General features: G+C 36.9%; 1 protein-coding gene and 1 long non-coding RNA gene across 2 annotated transcripts; both read right to left on the minus strand.

Annotated features, from left to right (window-relative positions):
- Positions 1–13,406: 13,406 nt before the first annotated feature.
- LOC127082898 (uncharacterized) lies at positions 13,407–14,120 on the minus strand. Its single transcript, XR_007788256.1, has 2 exons — positions 13,849–14,120; positions 13,407–13,625 (listed from the first exon to the last, which is right to left on the minus strand). It is a non-coding gene; the product is annotated as an uncharacterized LOC127082898 (long non-coding RNA).
- Positions 14,121–18,737: 4,617 nt separating this feature from the next.
- LOC127085842 (serine/threonine-protein kinase UCNL) lies at positions 18,738–20,260 on the minus strand. Its single transcript, XM_051026393.1, has one exon. The coding sequence runs from the start codon at positions 20,146–20,148 to the stop codon at positions 18,889–18,891; it is 1,260 nt and encodes a 419-aa protein (XP_050882350.1). The 5' UTR covers positions 20,149–20,260; the 3' UTR covers positions 18,738–18,888.
- Positions 20,261–26,974: the final 6,714 nt, after the last annotated feature.

A 26,974-nucleotide genomic window follows, 5' to 3' on the forward strand; every position in this document is an offset into this window, starting at 1 on the left:
AAAGAGCTCAAATTCTTGATTAAGTGTGTTAATGCGGGACTGTTTTACTTCAGTCGTACCCTCATGGGCAACTTCTAAAGCATCCCACATTTCTTTAGCTGTCGTGCAATGGGATACTCGATAATACTCATCAACACCAAATGCTGAAATTAGTATATTTCGAGCTTTCCAATCACACGACCACTTTTTCTCATCTTTCTCATTCCAATCAGCTTCTGGTTTAGGAACTATGGCGCCAGCCGCATTTGTCATTGTAATTTGAAAAGGACCATTTTCAATGGCAGCCCATACTAGCCTATTCACAGAATTTATATGAACTCGCATGCAGTCTTTCCAGTAGCCGTAATTTTCACCGTTGAAAATAGGCGCTCTATTATACGCCCCCTTTGGTTCAGAATCCATACTGTTACAGGCAGCCACAGAGCACCAGCGAACCGGCGCTCTGATACCACTTGTTAGACGGTGTGGCTAGTGATCGAGAGGGGGGGGTGAATAGATCACCTCTTTCAAATTTAACGGATTTAAAGTTTTATCAGAGTTTACAAAGTTGGCGGAAAAATCAGTCCCGAATCGACTTCCGTCTATTCTGAACCGCTACTAGAAAGCCGGACACACAAGTTTAATTGCTGGATTTTAATGAGAACGACAGAAACAATTCACACCAGAATTTTAACTAATTGAATGCACTTGTCATTAAAGTCTATTTCCAATGAATAAAATCTAGCTAACCGTTTTATCAAACAGTTGGTGTGTATGTGATCGATGATAAACAACAATGGAGTTTGATTAAAGTTTTCTTGCCACTGCTGTCTTGAAAAAGAAACAATCACCACACACTAACTGAAATTGCGAAAACAGTTTGAAAAACGTAAAGAGGAGTAAGGTAAGAGTACGATACGCAGAGATTTGGTAAGGAAGTTCCCCACGTCGTCCTCGCGTGTGGGTACGTCTCCCTCTCAATTTCAAATGAAATTGAGAACTTTGATTATCAATTATTGCCGAATCCGTTGATACAAGGTTATGGTACAAAGACAGAATTCTAAACTCTAAGAACCTCTTCTTGTATAAACCTTCACTTGATCTGAGCACGATCAAGATTTTCCTGCACAAAGTTGCAAACAATTCACCGGTTCCACGACCTGCTTGCGAAATCCCCCGATCTCCAAACGCAACGCTGCGGCTGAATATGTTCTGCAAATGTGACTCCCAAACCCTCAAGAACACTCCAGTTCTTGAAGGACAAACCAGTAGGTTTTTCCTAGAAACCCCCTTCAATCTTCGACTCAGCTAGATCCTCGATCGTTCCACTGCAAACCACAGCTAGATCCTTGATCGTACCACTGAACGTTATCTCGATGCTTCTTTAATCCAAAGAACAAGAATGGTTATGTGTAAATGTTCTTGAAGAAAAGTGATTGAGAAGATGAAGAAGATGAAGTCTCTTTCAGGTTTCTAATTGCTCACAAAACAATTGCTCCAACACTGCTTTTGATCTGTGTTCAATTGTTTTCCCTCAATGAGTTCGTTTCTTTCACTGCTGTCATAACCTGTCTTATATATGCTGCAAAACAGTTACTGTTACAACATAAAACAGCTTTATGTATTGATGCATAAGAGTGTGTATCGATGCATACTGTAAGATATGTGAATTTTAGGTGAAATGGATTAATCATGTATCGATGCATAAATCGTATGTATCGATGCATGTGATTTTTACACTAGTATGTATCGATGCCTAATGCGTATGCATTGATACACAGGCTGTTTCAATAGGTCATGTATCGATGCATGGATCGTATGGATCGATGCATAAAGCCTTTTGCCTTTCATGTATCGATGCATGACTTGTATGTATCGATGCATACTGAACAAAAAGAGTTTTGTGATATACCACATGCAGTATGTATCGATGCAGAGGCTTATGTATTGATGCATACTGACACAGAATGAATTTTAATTGTTATTTTAAGAGAAGTATCAATGTAAGTCTATATGTACAGTTATGCAACAATAGAGTGGGATGAAAACACAATAAAACACAAATGTATCAGGTAATGTAATGCACAACCAACATTTGGATGATGATCACACAATTTGCTATCATTAAAAATTAATTCAAAGTAAAGAGTTCTCTCACAAACTCCCCCTTTTTGATGATGGCAAATTCTTGGCAAGATGTGTGATACTCCCCCTGAGTTTGTGCATATCTGCATTTTCTCCCCCTTTGTCAACATCAAAAAGAGGAAGAAACAGATCTATCAAGGTAGCATAGTGTAGCAGGACATGGCAAAAAAAAATGGATAACAAGCTATCAATCACAAAGAAGGAAGCTTCAAAGTAAAGAATCATTCACAAAGAATGACGAATAAGGGTAATAACATCAGAAGTAAACAGAAGGTTATAAGCATATAAGCAGTATGAACGAGTTTAAGAATTGCATAAGCTAAACCATATATTGTGCAACAGTTCAAATAAAACTTGAGCAGCATGAGATGAAATGCATTTAATTCAAATAACATCAGTATGTGTCGATGCAAATGGCCATGAATCGATGCCTATCATTCATTTTTGTTTATAACAGGGTTATGTATCGATACATGCGATGGATGCATCGATGTATCCTGAGCCAGTTGGTTAAAAGAAATTGAAATCTAGAATATATGGATCGATGCATACATGTTTTGTGTCGATGCATACTGATGCCAAACCAGATTTTAATGACTTTTGATGCAGTATGGATATGCATTTTGCACTATGTCATGATGGTTATGCCCAAGAAGGATTCATAAGTCAGATTATTGTAATGTTCAAACAATATAGGCAAACAATAAATGCAACCAAATTAATATCGACGAGAGTAAGAACATTTGTTCTAACATATACAACCACTTAGCAGTAAGAGAATTGTAGAAAGGATTGATATTACCTCTGTTGATGTAATCTTGTGAGGCATAAATGAAATCTAAAACAAATCTCATCAACCAAGGTGAGGCATAATATAGATAAGAAGAAACATGCTTATCCTTATCCAGATTCCCGTTGGTAGGCATAGGTGTGTCAATTGATTTTGAGTCATTTATTCCAAAGCGCTTGAGTAGTTTTCTGCAGTATTTTGTTTGACACACTGCTGTACCCTCATCAAGTCACTTTATCTGCAGTCCTAGGAAATAGTTCAGCTCCCCCATGAGACTTATCTCAAATTCACCCTGCATAACCTTAGAAAATTTTATCTTAGAATGGGTCATTACTCCCTTTGAAATGTCTCCCAATATGTTGTCAATGGGATGGTCTTTTGAGGATTTCCAAGCTGTTGGAAGCTCCTTCACATCAGCTGTCTTTTCTTCTTCATTTTCTTCATGACTAGTATCTTCCTCCTTCTCATGGGCAGCTGTCTTGGACTGATCAGTTTCCTCAACAGCTTCCTTGAGTATGTCTTCTGTAGATACACCTGCGTCATCAAAAGAAATACCTTTTCCGACATTTTTCGGATAAGACTCATCAAAAGAAACATAGATAGATTCTTCAACAGTAAGTAAAAGCTTATTATTATTTACTCTTACTCCCTTAAACACAATGTTCTGTTCAGCATGTTCAATTATGCAGCAAGTTTTTGTGAAAGAAACTTTATAACCCTTGTCACGCAATTGACTTATGCTTAACAAGTTGTGTTTAAGCCCCTCTACTAAATGGACATCATAAATAGTAGTGGTAGAGGGATTACCTACACTACCTTTGCCGAGTATAGCTCCTTTGTTATTGTCTCCATAAGTAACATATCCCTTCTTCTTTGCCTTGAAGTCTATAAAGAGCGATATGTCACCGGTCATGTGCCTTGAGCAGCCGCTGTCAAGAAACCATCTTCTATCTACGGAAGCAAGGCACTCATCCTACAATATCAAAAGTGAGAATTTGGTACCCAATTTTCATTGGGTCCGAGTGGGTAAGTGCTAACATGGTTGCCTTTTGGCTTCCATTGATAAATACCTTTAGGAACAAGAAATCTCCTAAACTTGCATTTCTCAATGGTATGGCCAGCACGACAACAATAATGACATAAACCATGATGATGCGTTTGTTTATTCTTGTTCATTAAATCCTTTGGAATAAAAGAGTATTTTGCATATGGTGGATTTAACGACTTCTTAAACAACCTAGAGTCAACGGCATAAGTGACCTTAGGTTGCAACGCTTTTTCTAATTTGACCTTAAGAGTGTTTACCTCTTTTTGCCAAATATAACAAGCGTCACAATACCTAACTCTACTACATCCATCAATGTCAATATCTTTTGAATTTTCTGCAATACTATCTTTCAATGCTTCTAAATCAATTTGGGCTTTGTTTACTTTACCTTCCAAAAATGAAAAAATATGTTTGTCGGAAGATAGTCTTTTAAAAGCATCGACAGCTTCATTATGCAGTTTTTCAAAAGCTATTTTTAGTTCGGAAAAAGACATAGAAGAGAAATTATTGTAATAGGCTTGTTTTACCTTTTTGTCATTGTTTTTCTTCTTGTGGTAGGACAGATTTTTGGTGTGAGCCGTAAGGCACAGATTTGCGGTTTCATCACTCTCACTTGAACTTTGTGTGCTTGATGAATCACTATCACTTTCCCATGCAATGTAAGCTCTTCTTTGTTTGATGTACCCTTTTGGTGGAGCTTTTCCTTGATCCTTATACTTCATAGAACAATCTGTTTTATAATGTCCAGATTTACCACAATTAAAACAAGATCCTCTTCCTTTACTCTTCTTATTCTCTTCATGTTTTGAATCTGTAGATTGTCTTCGAAACTTCATGAGATTTTTGTCGGAATGCTTGACTCCGTTCTTTCGAATGAATCTGTTATATCTCCTTACAAAATGTCTCATTTCCTCATCATCTGAATCTTTGTCACTACTAGAATCATTGTCACTTTGCTCTTTTCGTGAGGACTTAGAGCTAGAGGCCACAAGAGCTATTGGCTTCTTCTCTCCCTCTTTGTCTCTTTTCTTCTCCTTTTCCTTCTTACTTTTGTTCTCGTATTTTTCAAGACTTTCCAATGCTTGTTGATGTTCTTCCAGTTTTCCAAACAGAGTTATAATCGTAAGTGTCGTTAGATCGTTGGCTTCCTTGATAGTTGTCACTTTAGGTAGCCATTCCCTGCTAAGACACCTCAGAATTTTATTAGTAGCAATTTCATTGGAAACAGGTTTTCCAAGTGCATTCAACCTATTAGTGAGATGAGTGAATCTCTTTTGCATGTCGGAGATAGATTCTCCTTGTTTCATGCGAAAGAGCTCAAATTCTTGATTAAGTGTGTTAATGCGGGACTGTTTTACTTCAGTCGTACCCTCATGGGCAACTTCTAAAGCATCCCACATTTCTTTAGCTGTCGTGCAATGGGATACTCGATAATACTCATCAACACCAAATGCTGAAATTAGTATATTTCGAGCTTTCCAATCACACGACCACTTTTTCTCATCTTTCTCATTCCAATCAGCTTCTGGTTTAGGAACTATGGCGCCAGCCGCATTTGTCATTGTAATTTGAAAAGGACCATTTTCAATGGCAGCCCATACTAGCCTATTCACAGAATTTATATGAACTCGCATGCAGTCTTTCCAGTAGCCGTAATTTTCACCGTTGAAAATAGGCGCTCTATTATACGCCCCCTTTGGTTCAGAATCCATACTGTTACAGGCAGCCACAGAGCACCAGCGAACCGGCGCTCTGATACCACTTGTTAGACGGTGTGGCTAGTGATCGAGAGGGGGGGGTGAATAGATCACCTCTTTCAAATTTAACGGATTTAAAGTTTTATCAGAGTTTACAAAGTTGGCGGAAAAATCAGTCCCGAATCGACTTCCGTCTATTCTGAACCGCTACTAGAAAGCCGGACACACAAGTTTAATTGCTGGATTTTAATGAGAACGACAGAAACAATTCACACCAGAATTTTAACTAATTGAATGTACTTGTCATTAAAGTCTATTTCCAATGAATAAAATCTAGCTAACCGTTTTATCAAACAGTTGGTGTGTATGTGATCGATGATAAACAACAATGGAGTTTGATTAAAGTTTTCTTGCCACTGCTGTCTTGAAAAAGAAACAATCACCACACACTAACTGAAATTGCGAAAACAGTTTGAAAAACGTAAAGAGGAGTAAGGTAAGAGTACGATACGCAGAGATTTGGTAAGGAAGTTCCCCACGTCGTCCTCGCGTGTGGGTACGTCTCCCTCTCAATTTCAAATGAAATTGAGAACTTTGATTATCAATTATTGCCGAATCCGTTGATACAAGGTTATGGTACAAAGACAGAATTCTAAACTCTAAGAACCTCTTCTTGTATAAACCTTCACTTGATCTGAGCACGATCAAGATTTTCCTGCACAAAGTTGCAAACAATTCACCGGTTCCACGACCTGCTTGCGAAATCCCCCAATCTCCAAACGCAACGCTGCGGCTGAATATGTTCTGCAAATGTGACTCCCAAACCCTCAAGAACACTCCAGTTCTTGAAGGACAAACCAGTAGGTTTTTCCTAGAAACCCCCTTCAATCTTCGACTCAGCTAGATCCTCGATCGTTCCACTGCAAACCACAGCTAGATCCTTGATCGTACCACTGAACGTTATCTCGATGCTTCTTTAATCCAAAGAACAAGAATGGTTATGTGTAAATGTTCTTGAAGAAAAGTGATTGAGAAGATGAAGAAGATGAAGTCTCTTTCAGGTTTCTAATTGCTCACAAAACAATTGCTCCAACACTGCTTTTGATCTGTGTTCAATTGTTTTCCCTCAATGAATTCGTTTCTTTCACTGCTGTCATAACCTGTCTTATATATGCTGCAAAACAGTTACTGTTACAACATAAAACAGCTTTATGTATTGATGCATAAGAGTGTGTATCGATGCATACTGTAAGATATGTGAATTTTAGGTGAAATGGATTAATCATGTATCGATGCATAAATCGTATGTATCGATGCATGTGATTTTTACACTAGTATGTATCGATGCCTAATGCGTATGCATTGATACACAGGCTATTTCAATAGGTCATGTATCGATGCATGGATCGTATGGATCGATGCATAAAGCCTTTTGCCTTTCATGTATCGATGCATGACTTGTATGTATCGATGCATACTGAACAAAAAGAGTTTTGTGATATACCACATGCAGTATGTATCGATGCAGAGGCTTATGTATTGATGCATACTGACACAGAATGAATTTTAATTGTTATTTTAAGAGAAGTATCAATGTAAGTCTATATGTACAGTTATGGAACAATAGAGTGGGATGAAAACACAATAAAACACAAATGTATCAGGTAATGTAATGCACAACCAACATTTGGATGATGATCACACAATTTGCTATCATTAAAAATTAATTCAAAGTAAAGAGTTCTCTCACACTTATGGCCAAAGGATGCTCACAACAACATGGCATATACTACAATAAATATGTTGCTCCTGTGGCAAGATGGAATACCATCAGAACTATTCTTGCACTTGCAGCATGCAAAAATTGGAAATTGTATCAACTTGATGTTAAAAGTGATTTTCTACATAGTGAGTTAATGGAAGATGTTTATGTAGATCAACCATCTGGCTATGAGAAAGGAGGAAGAGATAAAGTCTACAAACTCTGGAAAGCACTTTATGGCCTTAAAAAGGCACCAAGGGCCTGATATAGCAAGATTGAAGTTTACTTCAATCAATAAAAAATTGAAAAATGCCCTCATGAACATACATTGTTTGTGAAGTATAGTAAGGACAAGATTTTGATTATCATCCTATATGTAGATGATCTAATCTACACAGACAATAATGAAAAGATATTTGAAGGTTTCAAACAATCTATGAAGAAGATGTTTGGTATGACTATATGGTGATTATGAGATACTTCCTATGGGTGGAAGTGAAACAAGAAAGTAAATGAATCTTCATATGTCAATAATTTCTCAGAATATTTGCCATGGTACAATGCAACAAAGTATGTAACCCTAGTGTGTCAGGTTATAGGTTGACAAAGGATGAGAAAGGTAAGCCAGTTGATGCCACAAAATACAAGCAGGTGGTGGGGAGCTTGATGTATCTACTTGCTACTAGGCCTGATCTTGCATATTCAATTTTCTTGGTGGAAAGGTATATAGGAAGAGACCAATAGAAGTTCACTTTGCAGCAACAAAAAGGATCCTGAGGTATCTAAAGGGGACTGCAAACCTGGGAAATTTGTACAAGATGAATGATGAAGTGATGTTGCAAGGGTGGTCAGACTCTGATTTTGTAGGGGATAGTGATGATAGAAAAAGTAACACAGGATATATCTTCAAGATTTGATCAGGCCTCATATCATTTCCCTCAAAGAAATAACTCATTGTAACACTATCAAGCACTGAGCAGAATTTGTTGCAACAGCCTCATGTGTCTGTCAAGGATTGTGGCTTCGAAGCATCCTTCAAAAACTTGTCCAAACTCAAAATCAAGGTACAATCATATAGTGTGACAACAATTCCACACATCAAGTTGTCAAAGAATCATGTCTTGCATGGAAGATGCAAACACGTAGATGTTAGATTCTATTTCCTTAGGGATTTGACTAAAGATGGAAAGATTGAGATGACTCATTGTAGAACAGGAGAACAACTTGAAGATGTGCTTACAAAACCCTTGAAGCTCGAGTCCTTCAGCTACATTAGATCAAGACTTGGTGTTTGTAGTTTGAGTTCATTTATTTATAATGTATTGATCCAATAAGTGTATCTTGGTGTAATATGAGTATATGCTAACTTCATATTAAGGGAGTGTTAGAATATGATTAGACAATAGTCTAACTAACTTTGACTTAATCATCAGTTAGTTTGTATGATTTCTGTTTATATAAGTAATATCTCCACATGTATGATAAGTAAGCCTTAAGCTGCAAATTGAATCATGAACTTTTCTCCCATTCTAAAAACATGATTTTATGTTTGAACTTATTATGTTAATTATTTATAACAAAAGGGTATTTATTTATTATGTTTGTTTCAAAGTAATGAATTCTATAAAATAGTTAATTCATTTTAAGAGGACATTAAGTATGACTAAATTGTTAGATCTTATTAAATATAATATTGTCATCCTTAAAGTAATTATAATCAAGCTTTACAGTCACATGTGACGACAATAATGCATAGAGAGTATTATATGAATATACTTGTGATCATATCTCTTTGGTCATGGATATGAGATGTCAAATATTTGCATAGGTATAAATATTTGTATTAATATTTATACTCGATAGACCCACCATGAGAATATTGTATGAAATCACTACTACAAATAAGATTTTTTATGACAAAATTTTCACCTCGAACATTAAAAACCTGAAGGAATATGTCATGAGAGCGCTATGTTTTATTTTACTGAAAACATTTTCTCTGGGTTTTACTTAAACATCGAGGTAATATATATAAAGAGACATCGCTTTCACCCCGAACATTACAAAACTAAGGGAGTATGTCCTGAGAGCGCTATGTTTTATTTTACTAAAAATATTTTCTCTCGATTTTACTTAAACACCGAGGTAGTATATATATATATATATGCAATGATATACAATAGTAACCCCCATTCTGAACTACTATCCAACAATCATAACAACAATGCATACAAACATACAAATAGTCCCCCTTCTGAACTATTTTTCGTCATGTCAACAATACATAATTAATCATCATATAATCATACAATTAATCATAATACATCACATAACTCTAAACAATATATTACAACATCAATTAATCACCAAAACAACACATTGTCACAAGAATTAACTCGAACGATTCAATTATGCACTGTCACCCTCACTAAGCAAACACAGTAGCTCGCAAAGAGAAGCTCGTCCTCACTGAGCGAGCATCTAGAAACCAGAACCCCCCACTATGTCACTCTCTCTAAGCGAAAACAGTAGCTCACTAAGCGAACCTCATCCTCGCTGAGCGAGATCGCTCAGACAGAACTTGAAAAATACGATTTTCCACCATTAAAGCCTCATAAAAGCTTCGATTTTGCACTTAAAACATCCAATTCGACCACAAACGAATCATATACCATTTATAACACATAGACATGTTAATTTCACATAGATTCATAATTAATTTCACAAATTTATCATGAATTAAGGTCATACTTTTGAAAACTCAAACATATCAATTAACAATAACAATTTGCAAATTTCGCATGCTTTCATCATCAAATTGACATAATACAGTGCATAATTTCACACCACCACATCAATGAAAATAGGTCATACATGTATTCATCATCAATAATTCACACACAATCAACAATGACAAAATAAGAGAAAACCTATAAGAGGACTAAGGAGTCATCGTTGCCCCTTCATCAATTACACCAATATACGAAACAATCCCCCCTTACCTCAGAGTCCTAGCAAAAATTCCGAATTCAATTAATGTCGGTGCTTTGAGTTCTTCCTTCTTCAAGCTATAGTCTATTTTTCTCCAAAGCTATCACTTTACGTATCCCCCCTCGAAAGCTCTACTAACCCCTTTTTATTTCTGAAAACCTAATTTAATCTTTTGTTAATTACACATTGGCCTAACTCTTCTTATAATTCTCACTACTTCCCTTATTTCTTCATAGTTCCTATTTCCACCCAAAACCTCAATTTCTATTAAATTTTAATTAATTAATTAAAAACAACTATTAATTCTAATTAATTCTAATTATTTTAATCATTCTATCAACCCACCAATATTCTCACTACACCCGATCATACCCCACATACACATACAACTCATAATATATTTAATTAAAAATGTATCACATTCAAAATAATTAAATAGAAACACGAATAATCCGATTAAATAAATTAATCAAACTTCGAGGTGTTACAGGACCTGCGGTTAGATTCTTCCCATTGCTTGTTATAATCTTTCTCGGATGATCGATAAGAACCTACATCAGCAACTCCTTGGTTGTCAACCTGGGTGATAAGTTTCTTCTGAAGGTTAATGAAGAGCAACATTATATTCAACATCTCTTTAAAACTATGTGCATCACGACGCCTTAATTTCTCCTTGAAGGAGTTATCTCAAAGATCCAACACCTAAAACCCTTTTTAGCTCCTCTTACTTCCATAACTATTTGCGTGAAACAGTCGATGCACGACCACGAGCTCTCTTTCTTACCCCGTGTTATCTCATTAAGGGAAACTATTGTCACTAGTTGCCTTTTCCAATTTTTGAAATGAGCGTTGAAGCTCTCGCGTAAAATGATCCACGAATCAATGCTCCCATCCAACAAAGCTTTGCACTAGAGTTTGGAAGATCCTATCATTGTTACTATAAATAGTTTACACTTTGCTACCTTGTTAGCATGGGAGTAGTTCAAACGGTCATCAACATGTTATATATGCTCATTGGGATCTCCCTCATCGTCGTACTCCTTTAGATTTGGAGATTTTTTCGACGAATTTTATATTTGGTTGTCTAAGATACATGCATAAAGAGGATGCTTCCATGGATTCTTCACCAGCGGTTTCTCCACTTATTTCTTTAGAGAAACATGACTAGCTCAGCCTCCCCTGGGACTGTGAGGAGTATTTGATTTCTCTTGCTCTTTTGGTGATTAAGATATTTTGGAGTTGTGTCTCTTTGTGATGCAACTGGCTCACAGACGATAGTTTGACTTCTCTTGGAAGCAACTTCATGCACTGTGTTCCCCTTTAGATTCGCGTTGTACAAGCTTTCTTTGAGACAAAGTATTATTTCTTTTATCGTTTGTGAGTTCTGCTGTAGAACTATTTTATACATATTGTTCAACAATTCGTTTGCGCCTTGTATTTTGAGGCTCGCTTGTAACAAATAGAAATCAGGTAGTGCTTTAAGTCTTGAGGTCAATGGTAGTGTTAGAGGTCTGAGTCAAGGCCCACCTTATTGGAACTACGAAACGGATCCTACAATCTGAGGAGCTTGGAGGAGATCTGGATGTAATTAAGTGTTCACAACTACCTGATTCACACCACCTTAAGGAGGAGGCCATGGATCTCTTGCAGCTTGAGAAGCAGAAACGACAACCACTTCTTGCAAAGCGGGTGACTTTAGATCCTTCCATTGTCCGAAGATCTGGATATTAGATTTGGAAATTCAGAAAATCAGAGTTGATTTACTACTAAAGTAAAGTCGATTTGTGATTCTCGATTTCAAAAACTCTGATCTACTAGGTTGAGAAAGCTTCGAATCAATGAATCGAGATAGGAGTATTCAATCTTGGAAAACACGAAAATTAGAAATCGATTCCAACAGACGATGTGTCATACCCCAAAATTCACCTTACCCTTCACAAGTTCATCTAGGTCACTAACCCTAAGCATTCGCATATCCTAATAAGCATTCATCTCATCCACATATTCATTGTATCATAACACATTCCACTTGCATTTGAAAAACATAAAACCATGGGTTCAAGGGTTTTATCACACAAGACATGGAATGAAGGTTAAGTCTTCAGGCTAGGATTCATGTGATGGACATGGTTGTCTTGGAACTTTTCATCTTACATGTATTCATCATGGAGCATAGCTTGAGACCCTGATTCTTGGACCATAGTTGTGGTCATGATTTTGATTCAAGGATGATTGAGTGTGGGCATCATCAAGATCAAGTCAAGTCCCTGAAACCATAGTTATTGATTGTGGCGTTATCATCTATGGTGGGTGCATTCAAGATTGAGGATCCATTTGATTCATCTGGTCCATTATGGATGGTTCATTTACTGAATAAATATTCATGGTTATGATTCATTGATTAGGATTCATTCAAGGCTTCATATGTTCAAGATCTGTTGCTTGGTTCGCATCCTTTGGTTCAAGATAAGTCAATAGCATGGCATATTTCAAAGGCATTGTGGTCCACATTCATTTGCCCTTAAGAAAATGCATATTTTTACCTAAGTTGACTTTTGGTCAACTGTTGACTTTTTGGTCAACCAGTTGACCAAAGTCAACTCATCATTTACACATCCCAAACCCTAATCTCTATTTCCATGTCTCCATAATCCATCTTCGACCCACCATGATTCTTTTTGAAACCAATGTCATTTCTCACCTTTTAAATCATGTTTGTGAACCATGAACCATTTTGCGTTGTTTAAGCCATTTTCCGTTTTTTTTCTAAACCTTGATTATACATTCATTCAATCTTCCCATGTCATGTACTAATCAATCATTCAAACCAAATTCAACTTGTCATTCCATTTAGAGAATTACAAGATTTTAATCTAAATTCCATTAACCATCTTTAATTCCATTTTCATACTTTAAGCCATTTTAAAATCAATACATGCCCATCTTTTAATCCAATTTCCATTTTCAAGTGATCCTTTCATTCATATTTGTTCAATTCACCAATTAATGCATTGATTCAATTTCCATATACACATTGATACCATTTCATTCATTACATTTAATTTCCATTATTTCAATACAACATAAGCCAATTACAAAGCACAAGCTAATTCAAGCTTTAAAAGCCTATCCGATGTCCAATTCAAGCCTCACAAGCTTAATCCATGCATTGACCTGCATTCATTTTTCCAAACGGAAGTCAATTTAATATACCTGCAAGTGAAACATGAACCAACTCAGAAAATGTTCATTTCAACAATTACAATTTCCTAACCAATCCTCATAACAAAATGTGAAACTAAACCATAAACCATTTGAAAAATTCAAACCAAAGTACATTTTAAATTCAATACATAAACCAAATATTACAAACCAATGAAAGGAATTTTAATTCAAGGTTACATAACATATCCATAAACCAGTGCTTAATCCCTACATAGCATAAATCCTCTCAAGCCGTGAACATAGACCTACACCAGCATACACTCCGGATTGTGGCGGTCGGCGCGTGCAAATGAGGGATTCGGATCCCGACGAAGATGAATGAGGTGTATCGGACATGTGCAAGCGGATTGTTGTTCGTCGGCCAAGTTCTCTTCAGAATGTGTTTTGGTTCCCTTGATGGCTATGGAACCCGATCCTTCGGTATTTGAGAACTTGGGCCTTTAGGCCCAAGAAATTTGTCATCTTCATACTCCCCAAATCATTCATACCCCCCTGGCCCATGCTAATCAATTAATCTTTAGATTAATTGTTAATTAATTTTATTTTAATCCTGTTTTTTTTGCTAATCATGATTATGTTTCGTTAATCCAAGTTAAAATTACAAAAGTTCTTGATTTTAAGAATTAAAAATCAATTCATTCTTTTAGTGTGTAATTAGCTTAATTCAAGTTTAATTGGGATTAGATAATTAGGTTTAATCAAGTTTTAGATTAGGTTAAGTTTTTCTTTATTTTTTCAGAATTTGATTCCATGGTTGATTAACCATGTCTTGATTTGATATCACTTGCCATTAGGTTTTGGTTAATCCATGCTTGTTGATTTAATTCAAGATTAGATAATATGGCTAATTGTTGACTTTTACCATGATTCGATTTTAGGTTTAATTTCCATTTTGATCCCTATATCGTATTTTGATTTGTATCATCATGTAGATTAGAATTCAATTCTTGATATAGATTTTAACCTTTAGAATTAATATTCACTTTAATTGACTTTTAATTGATTTATTTAGTTTGTGGTCATATTGATAAATTGAAATTCTCATTTCAATTTAGGTAATGAATGTCTTATATGCTTAATTTCATTTGCCATGATCACATGATAGATCTTTGATTACTTTTCATTGATTAATTCATTCCCTTTTGAATCGATTTTAATCATTGAATGTGCTTACATATTGTCGCATCATTCTCATTCATTTGATTTAATCTCATGATAACCCGTTTGTTGTTTTGTGTCCACGTGTGACTTTGAGATTCAAACTCACTCTTAGCTAGCCATGCTCCAAACCGTTTCATTCTCATTCAATAGCCTTGTATTGTTTGAAGTATCATGCCATTATATGCTTTAGGCATGGTACATAGTTTGATAGTTTGTAACTTGTATAATTCTTTCCATTCCCATGTATGTTGTATTGTGTGGATCCATCCCCCCATTGTGGGTCAAATGTTCCCCCATCCCATAGTCATGTAATAGTTTAGATTTATTGCTTTATAGTTAATTCACCATGCATGATAATCAAAAAAGATAAAATACAAAATGATAAATAAAGTATTTCAAAAGAAACAAAAGGTATTTGATTCAACGTCAAGTTGTTTTCCAAATAAAACTCACACCATTGCAATGTGAATACTTGATTCAACGCCAAATATTCCCCATCCATTCTATGATCCATTATTCACATCTCTTCTCCATTATTTTCTCAAACTCATTCTATATCTCACCTCCATTCTTCACTCACACTTTTCATAATAAATTCAAATACTTAATCCAACATCAAGTTCCTTTTTCAAAACCATTTTCATAACAAATTGGAATGCAAAATGGGGTGTACGTGCTTGTACACAACATTCAAGTACTTGGGTTGTCGGTCGTACCTAGCCTGAGGACCCGACACTTGACTTTACCCCTTAAAACATCTAATGATTCAAACAAGTTAGATCTAGGTGCTATGAGGGAGAAAAAGAGTAGTTAGGACTCCATTGTCCTCTCAATTCCCAAGTGTAGTACCCTAAAACTTGCCCTCCATTTTTGCTTTTCATCTGACTTGTGACTTGACACTCATTCATGACTCTTTCATGCGCATCATTCATTCATGATTAACCCATGCTAACAAACATCATAGATTCAAGATTATGGTCAACAAAAATCAGGGTTTTGGCCCAAAGATCATGGTATTTCCCGTCAGGTGAGTGGAAACCTTATCTACTTGGTTCTTTGGGATCTTAACTCCTAAGGCCTACATTTTAACATTCATTTATACACCCAACCTTGATTCTTGGTTGTACTTCTAAGGGGTTTGGTGTTTGGGGAAGTCTCATCCCCATCATCTTGTCCTTCATGCCCACATCCTCCTAACTCTTACAAGATCATGTCTCCTATGCATATGGTGTGGATTAATAATTCTTGGGCCATGAATTCATGCTTGTACCAATCCATTAATCCTCTGGGCTTTGGTTTGCTTTCCATCCATCGGGGCTTTCAAACCATATATGAGTCCTCATTTTTGGTCCATCTTCGTTCAACCAAGATTCAGGCCCACCTGTGCAAGTCCCCAGTTGACTTTGGTTAACTGTTGACTTTTCGGTCGACTAATTGACCAAGGTCAACCACTTTCCATAAGTCGTTCATTTCAAAATCCTTGATTCATTACCAAACTGGACCACCTTTGACCATTTTCTATTTCAATGTCCCAGATTCATTTCTAAAATTCAGGTTAAGGCCATCCTATTTCGCACAATTTCATCATGGGCTTTGAATTATCAATTTCAATACCGTTATGCTACAAGTATCATGCCATGGTCATTCAAAAGCCACTTCCATTACTTACTTCCATGTTTCAACTTGGTACACTTCATTGTATTCATTTCACTCTAAACCATTCACATGTGTTAACCATTTCGAGTGTAGCATAAATCATTCACATGTGTTAACCATTTCGAGTGTAGCATAGTCATGACTAACAAATTCGTATACATAAACCAACTTTCAAATTCTAATGTTCATCCATTAAATTTCAAACTCAACCTTCACAATCAAGATTCTATAAAGCTTCCATTTACAAGTCAATTTTCTTTCCATCTCATTATGAATAAATGCACATTTCACCCAAATTTTCTAACATCCACCACAATACCCAATTTAATGGTTTCACACATGTTGAAGAATTCAAGTCACAACTAAACTTTTCAAACTCTTGGTTACATTCATATAAGTCAGTGAGTTCATATACCATTCACTTACACCAAGACGAAATACAAGATTTAATTCCACTTCAATACATTAATTATTCTAATTTCCATTAGGTTACAATGATTTACAAGTTAGAAACCATTTCCATCTACAAAATTACATGATTAAAGCAATTTCAATTCACAATTTATTACAAGAAAAATTACAATTCCTACAGAAATGCTAATCCCACGGTATTCCAAGTACGACATTCCAAAACTCGCACTTCCAAACACTTCGAAGCGCAAGCAACCAATCCATAAAACATTCCAATTCAAGTAGAGAAAAGATTTCATATTTCAGAAAACAGCTTCACATCTTGACCATTTCGTTTCCATGTCCCAATATCTATGAAATGCCAAGACCTGCATAAAACCAACCCATTAGTATTCATACAAGACTCATTTCAAGCATCATAACAACATATTGCATACATTCCATAAAATGGCACTAACTTCCATTTCTAAACTAAATAACTTGGCTCAGTATTTCATTACATATAGTGAATTGACTCTTAATCAATTACAGTTGTAGACCTAATCAATGTTTACATATAAAAGTCATTAATAACAACCTAACTTAGCATACTGACATAGCAATAATCAACATCAACTAACAGGAAACTTTTCTAACACAAAATAACGATGCCGACATTCATAACAGGGTTCCAATATAGCTTGCAATTCTTCCTATCCAACTTACACTTTTTTAACAAAATAACACAACATAATTTCCACTTCACATTAACTAACAGATTTCATTCCAATCAGCTAATTAATTTCATTTCAAAGCATTGTACACTTCATTTGGATTTCAACTAACAACTCATTTGCATTTGTAACTAACTACTAACCAATTGATAATTTCAAGTTAATTTTCATCTCAACCTGTCACTAACAGCATGTGCATTTCAAAAGGGAAGAGTGAATTGAATTGTTCATTTCATTTGAACTTAACTCTAACTGAATTCTGACTTCTGACTAACTAATTTCAACATGAATTTTCGACTTAATTTCGCATTGAATTTCATAACAGATTTTTTTCAATTAATCAACAGAACCTCATAATATAATTATCAACTAACCTAACAGTCTAACTAACTGACTAATTGCCCGAAGGTCTGCCCGAATCGGTTAAGATGAATGCTCTATATAAACACCTCAAGCCTCCTTCTGAGAGAGATTTTTTCACACCCATCTTATCGTTCTTCACACCAATCTTCTTCTTCACCTTCAATCTTCTTCACCCTAACCTGTTTCTTCAACCGAGAACTCCAATTCCCTCCAATTGCAGAACAAAACAGCACCTGCAATCACCCTGAACAAGGACCTGCAACCACCTATAACAGAATTGAGCAGAGCATGTTAACAGAGGGAGAAAGGCCTAACAGGATAGAGAAAAGAGTATAAGAAGACACCTCAATCATTGGCTTGGGGCGGTTTTTTGGAGGCTTCTTCTCAGATTCCAACTTTCACTCTCAGACCGAATCCTTCCCAACCTGCATCTTCTTCCTCAAGCATATGTGCGTTCGAACCCTTCCATCACTGTCTTCATCAAGATCACAGAATAAGTCATACACAACAGAAGTAAGAGATCCGCAACAAGGAATCACGTACTTGAGGAGCGTGAAACGCAGAGTGTTGTTCGTCGGCGCCGACTCCAGAAGACCACCGCGTTAAAGATCCAATCTAGTAAGTTCTTTCTCTTCATCTACTGAAATGCATATGAGACGCTATTCTAACCGATTGATAATCAGGTAACGCACTTGAGTTATGCTTCAAACTTAACACTTTTTATGAATAGAACAATAAAAAAAAAAAAGTATGTTGGAAATGGAGACAATGCCAAAAATTTCAAAACATATTGATGTTATCAGAAAGCTGAGTATTTAATAACATTTGAGCACACTATTTAAACATCATAGTGTTATTCAATTTCTCTGTGCACAGGAATTACAGTTACAATAAAAATGCTAAAAAAAACTAACTCTTACACGTGCAATGAAGCACTCGCACGTGCATCAGAATGCCGTTAGCGAAACATTTTTTCTAAACTTATCACAAGGCGGCGACGGTAACGGCAAAGGTACATTACGCATCGGCGAAGGCGGTTTCAACCGCTGAAAATAATCCACAATATTCACACCGCCCTTTCCATCAGAAAAGGTGATTTCATCTCTGGACGGAATGAACGGCGGCCGCACCACCTTCGTCAACATTTCCCAATTAACCCCTCTGAAGAACCCGTGCTCTTTGATCTCAATAGCACCACGTTTATAACCCAATCTCTTCGTAGGAACCTTCTCCAACAATTTCTCTATCAGATCCGTCAACTCTGTCCTTTTCCCAACGAACTCCGGCGACTTCGTCAGAACATTTCTAAACGTTTCCTTCCGATTCTTCCCCTTGAACGGTGTTCTACCGTATAACATTTCGTATGTCAGAATCCCCAGCGCCCACCAATCAACAGAAAACTCATGACCATCGCCGTGAACAACCTCTGGCGAAACGTATTCCTCTGTTCCAACGAACGAGTTCGACCGTTCGCCGTTTGAGAAACTCTGTTTCTGACGGCTCACTGGGCTAACTCTTGCTGACATTGTCTTCTTCAAACTCAATCCATTCATCCGGTGATGATAATACTGAGAAGATTCCTTTGGAAGAAGTTGGATCCAGCGAGAGAAGTTCCGTCGGTGTTTTCTGGAAGCTTGTTGAACCTTCGAATCAGGCAAAGACAATGTTGAAACAATCTTATTATCGGTTTTGTGTTTGAGTTTTCGAGATAGATCGAAATCGGTGAGGGTAACGTGGCCGGAACGCTGGATAAGGACATTTTCGGGTTTTAAGTCACGGTAAGCGATGCCCATGGAATGAAGGTGGTCGAGAGCGCAGATGATTTCAGCCAGGTAGAATCGAATAACAGTGGGAGAGAAAACGCGGTCCTGTTGGTGGTAACGGAGGACATTGAGATCACCACCTGGACAATAGGGTAGGGCCCATGCAAGAAATTGTGGCGATTCGTATATGCCTATAATGGAAGGGAGAAAAGGGTGGGAGAGCGTTGACAGAACTTGGATTTCCCAACGGGCACGGCGTTCGGCGTCGAGTTTGGCGTGCATGGAGGTTTTGTCGACGACTTTAAGGGCCAAGAGGTTGTTGTTGTTATTGTTGGTTGTGGGGTGGCGGATGAGGAAGACAGTGCCCATGGCACCTTTACCTAGGATTTTGAGGGCTTTAAGGTTGTTAAGGTCTAGCTCCAACAATGGTGGAGCTGAATCCATTTTCGTTTTAATGGAAGGAAAGGAGAGAAATGAAGGTGGAAGGATTAGGAAGAAATATGGTTTTGTTGGTTGGTATATGGTTTTTTATAGCTTTTTCTTTCTTTTGGGTTTTGCTTTTTTATGCTTTTTCTTATTGTATTTGTTTAAGGATATTTCTATCTTATTTTTCTACGAATTCTTAACTATACAATATGAACAATTTTACTAGAAAAACGCTAAAAGGTTTATTTTGTCTAGTTAAAGAAAATCTCAAATAATTGATTAACTTTTGTAAATGTTTTTTTTAATAGTCTCTTGTCCTTTTCTTTTTTTAATATCCCTTATATAGGCTCATTCCTCACCTTTTAATATCAATATTCTTGTAATCGACCATTTTATCTATTAGGGGTTATTTTGGTATCTTAACCACATAATTGCATGTTCTCTTAGGGATTTTTGACATAGATTTTTTAATCAACTTTGAATAACCATTAACATGATCCCTTAGAATAGTTTGATTAACTATATCCGTTAGATTAGGTTCTAACCTAAAGATTCTAAATCAAATCAAACCCTCTGATTTAAATTGATTAAAAGCAAGTTTGATCAATTAAGTCCTTTGAACTTGTATAATCCCACAGTCTAAATTGAGTGACCAAAAGACCCTTGATCACTTAATAAGACTTTTCTTCTAAGCTGTGGAGCTCGAAGCCCCAAGTCAAGATCTTCAATCAAGGCATCCTCAGTCACATCAAGCAGCGGATTATACAAGATAAATCAAAGGTCAACACTTGGTAAATACGATTCAATTTGTACGAAACGAGCCTTAAGCAATAGGGAATGACGAGACGGAGTCTCTCCTATCCTCGTCTAGAGCGACTTTGCGTATGGGGCGTATGCCCCAAATATTCAAAGCGTCCGCCCTTATTCATAGACTTTAGTGCAATACGAATCGATTAAACTACCAAGTCTTTTTCATACAAAGTCAACATCAATGCAAGGATCAACAAGGAAGATTCTTCACCAACAACTTGTCAGTCAAGAGAAGTATCATACCCTACGAGCCTTAAGTAATAGGGAATGACGAGATGGAGTCTCTCCTATCCTCGTGTAGAGCGACTTTGCGTATGGGGCATATGCCCCAAATATTCAAAGTGTTTGCCCTTATTCATAGACTTTAGTGTGATTCTTATCAAACGATTGTCAAGTCTCTTATTAATTCATTCTCCATTCTATTTAGTTCTATTTGATCATTCAATCATTATTTTGCCTCCGATCATCCTTGCTTTCAGCCCTAGTGGGCTGAACCACGAAAGCTTTGATTTCCTTATTGCAATATAAGGATACGTAGGCAGGAGAATCCAGATTCTTCGCGAGCTATCTTATTTATCAATTTACCATATTTAATCAATCCTTATTCATTCACCAATCGATACCATCTTTTTGAGATCAAATATCATTTTCCTTGGTTTCCATGTTCATCCTTGTAGAACGCCTAATGAATAGTCTGCCTTGTGAACCAAGAGTTGTTTGGATTGTTCCCAAACATTTAATTTGATGTGACATGAGTGGGTATGCCTAGTTTCCTCCACGTCATAGTTAATACCTCTTTCGCTCTTCCGTTCAAAGTTTATTCCTTCATGGATCCAAGATAGTATTCTTCTTTGATCTCGAATTATTTGTTTCCCAACAAGTGATACATTCTCCCTTGCATCCAACAATACTTTCTTGCGGGTCTCATACTCATCCTTGTAGGACACCTAATGAACAGTCCGCCTTGTGAACTAAGAGTTGTTTGTGCTATGCAATCAAACATTTAATTCAATCCTTTTTTCAGTTGTTCCAATACAATGTTGTAAGCCCTCACTTGTTGGTTCATACCAATTTTGCTCTTGGGTTCAAAGCCAATTATTTTTGTGAGTTTCCTTGATACCATTATGTTGGTGCAAGTTATACTTCTCATCACTCTCAATCCCTTTTTCTCTTTTCGTAGTTCTGAACTACGATTGCTCTGACTTTCTCATTGCACAATGAGAATACGTAGGCACGAGGATGCGAATCCTTGGCGAGCACACTTCAAATTATTCCTTCTTCCGGCTTAGGGCACCATCCATATCTTTCATGATCTATTACCTATATTCGATCATAAATCGTTCATCCAGTGGCATATTATTCCTTTGACATTGAAATACACTTTCTTTGGATACCCATATACATCCTTTTAGGACGCCTAATGAATAGTTTGCATTCGTACCTAGAGTTGTTCGGCTTATCCCCAGACATTTAATTCCTTCTTTTTGGCCAATATGCATATTTCCCTCTATATTACGAATCCCATTTATCTTATGGATTCCAATATACATTGACTCTGGTTTCAAACTATACCTTTTCAGTCACTTGTTACCAAATACTCTATTCTGTGACTTTGGTCACTTCATTCCATTCATTTACATGATACATTCATACTCTACCTTCTTTCACTTCATGTGATATACCCTATTATTTGAGCCAAATACAATATTTCTCTGTGCTCCATCTTGTACCTCTTTGTGAACCAAGAGTTATTTATGCTATGAAACTAAACACTTAATTCAATCTTTTTTTCGGTTGTTCCAATACAGTGTTGTAGGCCCTCACTTGTTGGTCCATACCAGTTTTACTCTTGGGTTCACGTTTTCACCCCTTGTTGGAGTTCAAATCATATAATTCTTTGGTTCCTACCATACTTTGATCACAATTCTTTTCATCTCCCACCATTAGTTCCTTGAACTACGGAACTCTGAATTCCTCATTGCACTATGAGGATACGTAGGCATGAGGGCCCTAATCCTCACCGAGCACTTTATCTATTTCTCTTCTTTTCCTATTCTTTTGCGAGTAATATTTAGATAACACCTATTTCAGCGAGAACAATCAAAACGGTTCCTATGGAGTACCATGGATGTTTGGGGTGATAATACCTTCGCCTTGCATAACCAACTTCCTTACCCAGCATATCTCTTTCCCCCGGGTTTTATCGATGTTTTCCCTTCCCTTTGGGGATAAAGAAAGTTTGATGGTGACTCTATTGTATATTCGAGCATTCGATACATTCTGGTATATTTCTGCTAGCTTCAGCTGGCGATTCCTGGCTTCGCTAAGTAGGGGCCGAGCCTAGTTTTAATTGTTGCTCCGTTAGTTCAGGTGTTTACCTTTATGCATTTACTCGCTTTATTTATCGCAGTCCTTATTGCCTTATATTATGGATATTATCTGTTATACGCTCTGTTGGGTTGGGTCTATGATACGTGAGAGAGAATCTCTATACCCGAGCTTGAGTACACACACAGGATAGTAATGTGACTAGAGTCGTGTTTGACCTCCGTGGAGTTATTTTGTGATTATGGTTGACACGAGACGTCACACTTAGAGTAGATCCTTTTGGGAGCATCATTGTCCGACGAGTCATTTGTCCAAGGCAATGGTATCTCAAATTGGGTCGTTGACTCTAGGGACCTTTTAGGACCACCCTTTGAGGATAGTACATACCTGTGAGGGGGATATGAGATCTTTTCTGTAGAAAACCGTAGACTCTACATACATTTTTTCTCGTGGATGTCGAACCTTTGATCATGCATCAGGGAGTATACACAGATTATCCAGACTTTTGGGTGTTGTTAACCTACATTATTGCATTGTCGTACATATGTTGGAACTTGGAACTTGGGTTGCCATACCACTAAGGCTTTGAATCTATGGGTGTTGCATAATTATGTGCATCCCATCCATAACATATGCATTCATTCATTTACATTTCATACATGTTAACTAGAAAACTCACCTTATCCATTCCTCCGTCAGAAAGACAACGATTCACCGACACCAATCATCCAAGGATCATGGAAGAGACTAAGAGCATTGGCAGAGTTGACGTGGTTTTGGGGCTATTCTTGGATAGCATGACAACAAACTTCCCAAATCAGGTTGTGATTGATGAGCAAGTTGAACACAGTTTGAAGAAAGACAACAAAAAGAAGATGATTGCAGGCATTCTGCCACTTCTTCCTCAAAAGTATTATTTACCACCACATCAGAGGCCTGCTCAAAGCGGCCAGAAATTGAAGCAGAAGCAAATCAGTCAAAAGAACAATGATCAAGAATGGAGACGTCCTCACTATGATCTGATTCCTATGAGTTACACACAACTGCTACCTACACTAGTTAATGCTGGGGAAATTGTGCCTAAACAAATCGAGCCTGCTAGATTTCCCTACGGTTGTAAGCATGACCCTCGTGCCATATGTGGATATCGTGATGGATATGTGGGGCATTCTATAGAGAATTGTTACTCTTTCAGGGCCAGAGTTCAAGAACTCATTAATCAGAAGTTGTTAAGCTTCACACCTGTGATGACTGAAACACCTGTTGAGAAGAGGGTCAAATACAAGGGTCCTCCGATTCTTGTGCAAGTTCATCCACCGGTGGTTCAGCCTGTTACATAGTATCTGAATCAAGGATACCATCCTGGAATGTTGTTGGCCTATCTTGGGGCATCGTCTACTGTTGTCGCACCTCAGTATGCCTATGTTGGGGCACCTTATGTCCCACTTGGAGTTCATTACGGTCAGACTTCTCATCAGACAGTTAATCCCGACTTGGTACACTCCGCTCAGATGTTCCAACCAATGGTTATTCCTCAGATTCATTCTCAGTATCAGATACCTTTGGTGCCTATGTCAAGCTACTCAGTTCCACCTGGTGGTATGTCCCAGTATCAGCAGCCTCCTCAAGCTTAAGCTCTGAAAAGTCAACAAACTATGCCACATAATCATTAAGGGAAGAGGCAGACCAGACAGTTTGATAGAAAGCGTCCTCAACGTGATTAGATTCTTGTGACATATGCTCAGCTACTACCTTACCTTGTCCAACAAGGACTCATTGAGACAAAGGAAATCCCACCATGTGATTATCAAATAGGGCACAAGTGGCATTCCATTGAGGATTGCTGGGTTTTCAAATCAAAGGTACATGAACTCATAGATCAGAAGATTCTGACTTTCACCAAAGAATGGCCTAATGTCAAGACCGAAAGGGGTGAGTGCAGTCATTGACGAAGAATACCCAAGAACTGAGGATATATCTACAGAAGAATAATGAGGCCGATTAGGCCAACAATCATGATGTTTTTCAATCTTTTCATTTGTAATATTTTCTTGTAGGTCAATGTATTGTTCATTTGTGAACTTGTTTGTTTTTGAATAATGATCATAATGAAATAAACGTGCATGTTTTGATTGAATCGATTCGTGTTCACTCATACTTTATCAGTATCATACTATTGTTCAATTAAAATAAAAAGAGAATGCTGCAAATTGAAGTACGCAAGATCATTTCCTGTATGCTTACAAATAAGACAGTGCTGATGATGTAAGGTATTGATCAATCCCTAAACACCGAAGATATAAGGAAGTTAATCCCTAGTTAACCCCTTTGGGCCTTGAAGTAGGAGTTTCTTTCTTTATACATACAAACCCTCATGTTAAACCAGGGGCAGGTGTAAGACCCCAATTTTGACCCTAAGATCCCTCATGTAATTTCATCATAAGCATTAGCATTGGGATCATACCTTTGCATCCTCCTTACCCCTTTTTTATTGGGTTTGTTTTAGGAGAGATCACCAAGCACTTTATGATAGTATCATACTTGTATTTTATCATTTCACTAACCAAAATACCAAAAATATGTCTTTGCATTCGTCTAACTCTTTTGTAGGAAGGGCATGATTCCATTGATTCTTCAAGTTCACATCTAGGGTTTGAGACCCTCATGAACAAAAAACACAACCAATAATTGATCCAAGAAAGGATATGAGCATCATATATGAGTCCCAGTGTTCTCTACATATTATATTGATCAAGTTTTCTTCAAGAGTTTGAGGGTGATTTGCCTTGGAAACCCTAGTTTGACTGGGTATCTTGAGTAACTTCTCCAACAAGCTATCTCACCAATTGATCAAATTTCTCAAGGGACACTTCAAAATTCATCATCTTATGCATATATGATCTACCATGAGCCAAGAAAGTCAAGAGAATTGGAGGTTAGCAAGTTGGTTGATGGTGGTTGGTGTAGCAGGAAATTCATGATCATTAAGCTATTGACAAGCTAAAGATCAATTAACAAGAGTCGCCACCGCGCTTTTATTGTTTACAAGGGAAAAGGGAAAAAGTACGAACAAAACCCAAATAATAAGAAGTTTTCAAATAAAAACTAATAAAAGTCAGAGATCTCAGGTAAGGGGGTTGGTTACACAGAGGGAAGGTGTTAGCACCCAAAGTGTCCTAGGTACTCCTAGGGAGTCCTTTTTGTGTGCATATGTACTTGGTATAAAGTGATGTTTACAATCAAATAGAATGGGGGGATGAGAAAATAATCTATTAATTATAATTTTGTGTTTGACAAGACCTTCGGTCTTGTGCCTACGTACCAACATATAAATGAGGGATCAAAACCTCGTAGTTCGTGCTAGAAGTTTCAAAGTGAGTGCATTGCTTTTAACAAAAATTAAGTTTGAAAAGCACAAAGGCCTAAAAATGGTTTGAATGAGTTAGTTCTTTTTGACTTTTTGAAAGTTTAGGTCAAGTATAGTTAAGTTTATTTACAAATTTGATTTAAGAAAAGAAGTTTGAAAATGCAATGGCATAAGGCCAAAGTTTCTATCTTTTTGTAAAAGTGGTCTAAGTTTAGAACAAAACAAAAAAGTTCACACAAATAAGATTTTGAAAATGGAGGGAGAGATTTTGAAATTAAAGAAATGGGGAGAAGATGAAGAGACTACTCTATGTACAAAATTTACAAGTTTAAAGTTGAA

This window comes from Lathyrus oleraceus, chromosome 5, assembly GCF_024323335.1.
Source record: "Lathyrus oleraceus cultivar Zhongwan6 chromosome 5, CAAS_Psat_ZW6_1.0, whole genome shotgun sequence".
Lineage (NCBI taxonomy): Eukaryota > Viridiplantae > Streptophyta > Magnoliopsida > Fabales > Fabaceae > Lathyrus > Lathyrus oleraceus.